The following is a 7,273-nucleotide window of genomic DNA, read 5'->3' on the forward strand; positions in this document are numbered from 1 at the left end:
CTTAAGAGACCCTCCTACACAGAGTGTAGTTTATCTGGCTAGAAAACAATGCTTTCGCTTTCATTTTTTTCCACACTGACCCACATAAAACTGATGTTTAAGCTCACAAGAAATTTACATTGGTAAGGCAGAGCTTGAGCTAACAAGATTTCCACATTTTCTCCTAATTTCAGCTCTGATCCTGACCAGGTATGAAGGCTTTATTTGTTCTGGCTCTGCTGGGAATGCGCGAGGTGGCGGCTGGTGAGTGTGAATTATTAAATGCTTTACTAACTCAGTGTCGTTGATGGAAAGTTGTTGCCAAGTTGTGACAGGTGTCTATGTAGCTGGATGCCTCGCAGCTGTTAATGCGCCATCACGGCATATTGAAAGTATCGGAAGTGTAGTCGCAAAGTAGGCCTATCCACGTTTTCTGTAAAATATATAGCATATACTCTCTGTGCAATTTGACATAGATCTTTCACATAGAAGTCACACTTTACCTATTGGATGTTCACACGGATGCAAGACAGGGACTTTATAGCAACTTCCATCAATCCATTTTCTGTCGGGTCTGGGGTGGGGAAATGTGGTGGTGGGGGAGGGGGGCTATCCCAGCGGTCCTTTATAGCAACTTACCACCTGAAATTCATATCAAAGGTCACAGGTTTGTTGATTTACCTCGCCGGTGCGCATAATGTTTAAATTATAACTCTATGTCAGTTATAGATCGTTACATCTCATCTCATGTCACAGTTACTACGTCGTAGGGAACTCTGTGTTGTAGTATTTACATACAGTCGGGCATAAATGACTTTTGAAATATAAAAGTACACTGATCCGTTTGATAAAATAGCTTGTGTCATGTACTAAATGTTTCTTAGTCTAAATTAAAAGAGTAGTTTATGTATTTAAGCAATGCTAATGGAAAGAGAGTTTCTAAATGAATGAGAAATGTATTATAAACACACTCGTGCACCTGTTCAAATGCTGAAGAGTGTCAAGGCTTGTGCAGCCATATTAAATGGGACTCTGAAGCAGGACACAATGAAGACAAGTTTTTAACTAAAAGTTTATTTGTTGTTGATTTTATCTGGGAACTTTATCTGTATCCTTCAGGCAGTGCTACTGATAATCATGACTGTGAGATAATCAGGCTAATAACTTTGAATCTCATCTCTTTTTGTCCACGAGTTCTTGCAGTCAGTTTTAGAGACATTACAGTTGATATGTGTGTTTCTATACAGCAAATGGGAGCTGTGCCACATTTTGTTGCCCTGACAGCGGCATCCTTTGTGAAATTTTGAGTGTTCTCAGTGATGTAGATCCGAGCTGAAACTGTTCTAAAGTCAGTGTTTACTCCAGAATCAATTTGATGCGGGTCTAAATGCCAATTAAACCTTTTCTCATTGCTCTTAGGAGCCAGATGTTAGCAGGTTATTTTGACCGGTGTAAAAATGTCTATAATCACTTTTTATGAAAAGAAAATGCTTGTTATTATTTGAAAAGATAATGGTCTATCTTTTTAATGATGATATCTGTCTATCTGAGTTAGTGGTGAACTTCAGCCAATCTGTTGAAATGGAACCACATGGGTCACTGAATAAACATGAGCGGACATCGCTGATTGTTGTCAAAGCTTGATCCCACCTGTAGGGAACAGGTACACTGTATTACTTGCAACCGCAAACAGCTTGGTTGGATTTTCTTGTTATGTGATCACTTAAATCCAGCTGCTAAACAGAGTAACAAGCTAAACTAGATCAAAATGTTTGACAGTCATTTATCATATCATAGTTATAATATAAATATATAAATGAATGTTTAAATCTTGACCCACTTGGATAAGGCCATGACAGAAAATGTTTGTCATGTTTTAGTTTCCTCAGTAAACTCATTTTGCTGTAAAGTTGTGATTAAGTAAAAAAAACTAATTGATATTTCTTGAACAAAACAAATGTCACTATTTCGTACAGTGAGCCTATGACTGTATTCATGCTAATGTCTTGTTTCAACTGCTGGAACTGACACTGCCTATATTGCTTGACTGAGCCCAATAAAAAACAGCACTTGTCAGGCCATTTCAATAACACGTGAATGTTGTTTGAAAAGAAAAGAAAAACTAAGTGGTGAGAAATGATGAGATGACAATGTTCTGGTTGGCAGTTGTTTGGTGTAGGGTAGCATGACCGTAACTGTGTTGCATCTGTGTCACATGTAGGAGAGTGAAAGGACTAAAACAGTGCAGTGCAGGATTTGAACTCGCAATCTAATCCTTGATAGTTAACAGTTTGATGCCATCCATGCTACCTTTCCTGCTCCCCTATAAGACATTCTTGTTCTCATCTATTATGTCACAAGTGTTATTGCCATCATAACTGTGACAGGAACAGCATTACAGTAGAGAATTGAGAAAAAAATAGCAGCAATTGTACTTTTTTTCCAGCCTTTTTTGTCAAATAGCAATGTACTGTGCTGTTGACCATTGTTTACACAGTCTGTCGTCAGAATGTGCTGCTCTGTTTTAATACTGCATAATTTATTGGCCAGTGGTCCATCAGCTTACTTGGAATATACCCAGTATTTCCAATCTTGGCTGCAGATGTGGTTTTAGAAATTTTAGATGCATTTTCCTGAAGAATTTCCTTCTAGCCCAAGTTAACTGTCTGAATATTATTGTTGCTATTACTTATTCATGTATTATGCATATTTAGGGAGTCATCTACTGCTTTAGCATTCTTTGTACTTAAGCAATGGGAAAATGAAATAGCCTGAAATGTTTGTGTAAATCTGAAACAGGTTTTTTTTTTTTTCAGTGACACACTCTTTGACATACATTGTGACCACTGTCACAGGTATGAAGGAATTTCCTGAATACTCTGAAGTTATAAATGTAGATGGTCAAGAGTTTGTATACTATAACTGCAGCCTCAGGAAGATCATCCCTAAGAATGCTTGGATTGAGGAGAACTTTGATCCAGACTTCTGGAAATTAGAGACAGAGAGAAACATCAACAATCACCAATTAATCAAAGGAGAAATTCACACTGTAATGCAACGCTTGAATCAGTCAGATGGTGAGTAAAACACATAGACATGTATAATAGAAACAATAGTTGCATGCATTGTTATGTTGCATTCAACTGTCGTAAAACATCAAATAAGAAGAAACAGCGGCAGAAGACAAATACCTTAACTCCGATATACTAACAAGTCTGATGTTTTGGGCGATAGAGCAGAGGGAGACAGAGCTCAGCAATAAGTGATTAAAAAAAGTTCATGTAAAACAGGGAGAGAATAAGGTGAAAAAGCAGGAGGGGAAGATGACAAAAAAGAAATATCATGATCAATATCTCTGCTGCACTATTAAAGCACAATGATCTAGATCTGATGATTTACGATTGTGTATTTTATTTAATGAATGTGCTGCAGGTATGTTTTTGAATGTGAGAGAGTTTCAGGTTTTTTTGTGGTCAAATGCAATGTCTGACTCTCTTTCAGGTTCCCACATTTATCAGTGGATGTATGGCATTGAGATGGATGATGAGACTAACAAGATTGATGGCTTTGAGATTCATGCTTATGATGGAAACGACTACTTATATTTTGACCTGAAGACGGAGAATTTTATTGCTGCAGCACCTCAGGCAGTCATCACCAAAAACAACCGGAACAATAAAGCTATGATTGACTATAGGAAGAACATATTTGCCAATTTTTTCCCTGAGTTGCTGAAGAAGTATGTGAACTATGGGAGGAGCTATTTGATGAGAACAGGTAGAATCACAAAGCCTGAATTTGTGTGATGGACAAAATGTTCTGCCTCTGCCTTCTTATGTACCCTAATATTACAACGAACCTGCTCCTGTTACCTAGTTTATCTTTAACCTTGCCTCCTTTTACCTGCCTCCTTCTTTCTCTCACTTATATTTCTAAATCACCACTTTTTGTGCCTTTATCTTATTTCACTTACAACTTGCCTTCTGATGGCATTCACCTCAACAAGTCTTTATTTATAGTCCAATATTGTGGCACATTTGAAAATAAATACATCACATTATTTCAAATTAACACTGACTGAATTTTTGTACATTATTAAAGTTTTTGATAAAGGTTTTATTGATTGTGATTTACTTTGCATCAGTTAAAGAGTTGTTTAACCACTCATAACCAAATATACAAACAGCATTATCCAAACTGGCATCTGACAGAGTAATAAAAACTTTGTTTATTGGATTGTAGAAATTTGAGATCCTCTTAATGTTTGGCTCCTCAAAATCATTCTCATTCGTTGACATATTATTTTTTCTTTGTATTGTGAATATCCACAACAGATAGTTTTACAAAACATTGGCGTCAGTGTTCAAGCTTTCTTTTCTTTCTTTCGTTTTCCAGCAATTTTGTTAGATAATGGATTAGAAAAATGCATAAAAAGCCTTAACCCCTCACATTTCTGCATGTTTTTATTTTATTCTGTACCGTTTTTCCTTTTCATTTGGTTAATACAGAAAAACTTTTAATTGCTTCTACTTTCTCTCTAGAGCTTCCCTCGGTGTCTCTTCTCCGGAAGACTCCGTCCTCTCCAATCAGCTGCCACGCTACAGGTTTCTACCCTAAAGAAGCTGAATTGTTTTGGCGGAAAGATGGAGAGGAGATTCATGAGTATGTGGACAAAGGAGAGATCCTTCCCAACAATGATGGGACCTTCCAGATGAGTACTGATCTGAGATTTTTATCAGACTCATATGAGGAATGGCCCAAGTATGAATGTGTGTTTCATCTCTCTGGTGTCAAAGAAGATATGATCACCAAACTAGACAAAATAAATATAAGAACCAATAAAGGTAAGACTGAAATGTGTAGACAATATTTTACAGAGATATATAATTGATATATGTTCTTACCTGTTTTCCAGTAGGCTGAAGTAATCAAAGTAACTTGATCACTACAACAGTGATTATAGTTGATGATTTTATCATTCAGTCATTTTCTTTTTTATTAAGAAGAGTATCAGAAAAGCTAAGGATATCAAAACTGTTTTTTAGTTAAGTTGCTCAAACGCTATTCCAAATATTATCAGTCTACTGTACTTTTATTCAGACAACCTGAACGGGTTGACGCTGGTATGAGAAACTGATAGATGCATGTTTCTTTTCCAGGTACTTCAGAGTTCCCTACTACTGTTTTTATCATTATTGCTGTTGTTGTGGGGGGATTCGTGGCAGCTGGTGCCGCTGGAGTCATTTTCTGGAAAAGAAGAAACACTGGTATGAATGTAAAATATTTATACATCATAAAGCTTTTTTTACTTCCATTATATGATCAGAAAATTGTTTTTGTCTTTTTGTTGGTTAAGAGTCATTAGCCATTTTTATATATCTGTTGCACCTATCCAGCAAAAAAAGGAAAAGATGACCTCATTATCGCAATAATAGGTGGCTCAGCCCCACATCAGTGTGTGCTTACATGCATCAAGCCATCATCCCAGAATCAACTGACTTTCAAGCCAAGGCTGTTGTGTGTTTGTTGTGCACAGGTGTCATGTGTGAAAGTAGCTGATTTGAAATAAGGGTACAAACTGTAGTTAACTGCAAGGCACAAAGCTTCACAAATAATGTCACAGTGATTCAATTAGATATGCCACAAATTTTGCACTTTAGAAAGGGAAGCTCACGAATATGTATGAGATCACTGTGCCCACAACTTTTAGCACTGCACCTTTTAATAAATACCAACGATATACAATGGACATCTTTGTCTCATGTGAATGCTATTTGCAAGCTTTAAATAAAGCATTGTAAAATTATAACAAACAGTCACTTTTCCCAAGTTTAGTCCCTCACAATATTATTCCTCCTTTCTTCTTACATTTTTCGTTCTGTAGCACCTGACTCATCATCAGCTGAGGATCCCAATCCTAAGAAAGTGAGTACATCATAATACTATGGGCACCTATAGTAAGATTCAGTGTCTGTTATAAACTAAATTTAGATACATAGTTGTGATTGATATTCAAGACAGAAGAAATTAGTCTGTAAGTGAAACTTTGCTGTATGAAAAGTAACAGTTTCAACATTTCTTCTTTGTTGTTCAACTGACTCTACAGGAGAGTAGTGAAGAGCAGGAGATGATGATTTACAATTAATCATTGAATTTAACATCCCTTCGATGGACTGGTGACCTGTCCAGGGTATACCCCACCCCTCATCCATTGACGGCTGGGATAGGCTCCAGCCCTTCCACAACCCTGAATTGGATTTAGGGGACTATAGAAAATGGATTGTACTAACCAAAATTTATATTGCAAATATCTCTCTGCTTTCAGTTCCCAAGACACAAAATATAGTTTCTGAATGGAAATCATAAGCTAAAATGTACATATATATATGTTGTGTTTTAACAATATTTTCTTATGAATGCAATCATATTATAGTGTAATGATGAAATAAATATTTTCGAATGGTTAATACATTTTTTTTTACATTTTTATAGTGTAATTTTCGTTTCTATGAAGGGCCTCAGACCATGTGGACTGCAAAAGAATATGCACATTTACTTGTTTTTCCATTGTTTACTGTAGAATAACAGATTCTTACACTTACTTAAGTTAAGTCTGATGAAACAATGTCTGACGTCATTATACAGAAGCTCCAGTTAAACTGTAATTGTGGGTAAATGCTCTTAAATTTCATATTGCTGTTTGTTGGTGTTTTTGATTTAAATGATGTTTTTTGAGTATTTGTTTACACTTGTACTACAAATTGCAGTCACATCTGCACACTTACAAAACTGAATAAAGCCGAAGGCAGCCTTCGTTATCTTTTTTAAAATTATTTTTGTTATCTGTTCTGTCATTGAAGTTTGCACGTGTTGTGCATGAATCATTAAGGACATCGACATGAAAAATTCCCCCCATTTGCTATAATCTATGCAGATCATGTTTTTTTCTTTTTAAATGATTTTTAAAGGGAAATGGTAATTTCATTAAAAAAGCTTTCTTAAAGGTGTTTTTCAACTGTCAGGATGTGGTGAGTGTACAAAATGCATCTCAAATAGATCTCATTTGTTTATATGATTATACATTTTTGTATATTGTTGATTTATATCATGAATTCACTTTATATACAACCTTAATCCCAAAACAATTTTTGACGTTGTGTAAAATGTAAATAAAAACAATGCATTGATTTGCAAATCACTACAGAACTTAAAAAAATACATCAAATATTGAAAATGAGACATTTTACATTCTTTAAGAAATATGCCGCGGGCCGGACCATGTTTAGCACTGTGT

The 7,273-nt window shown here is 35.8% G+C and overlaps 1 protein-coding gene across 2 annotated transcripts; it reads left to right on the forward strand.

The window, feature by feature from the left end:
- Positions 1–82: 82 nt before the first annotated feature.
- Positions 83–6,746, forward strand: LOC140316055 (class I histocompatibility antigen, F10 alpha chain-like). 2 transcript variants are annotated; one of them, XM_072393737.1, is made up of 7 exons: positions 83–243; positions 2,796–3,056; positions 3,481–3,756; positions 4,521–4,823; positions 5,139–5,246; positions 5,864–5,904; positions 6,086–6,746. In XM_072393737.1, the coding sequence occupies exons 1-7, from the start codon at positions 192–194 to the stop codon at positions 6,122–6,124; spliced, it is 1,080 nt and encodes a 359-aa protein (XP_072249838.1). In that variant the 5' UTR covers positions 83–191; the 3' UTR covers positions 6,125–6,746. The 2 variants fall into 2 exon arrangements, with proteins under 2 accessions (XP_072249838.1, XP_072249839.1); XM_072393738.1 differs by having other exon boundaries at positions 5,139–5,254; positions 5,864–5,902; positions 6,072–6,086.
- The last annotated feature ends 527 nt before the right edge of the window (positions 6,747–7,273 follow it).

The sequence above is a fragment of the Leuresthes tenuis genome, unplaced genomic scaffold, assembly GCF_036924035.1.
Source record: "Leuresthes tenuis unplaced genomic scaffold, fLeuTen1.0.hap1 SCAF_10, whole genome shotgun sequence".
NCBI classification, from domain to species: domain Eukaryota; kingdom Metazoa; phylum Chordata; class Actinopteri; order Atheriniformes; family Atherinopsidae; genus Leuresthes; species Leuresthes tenuis.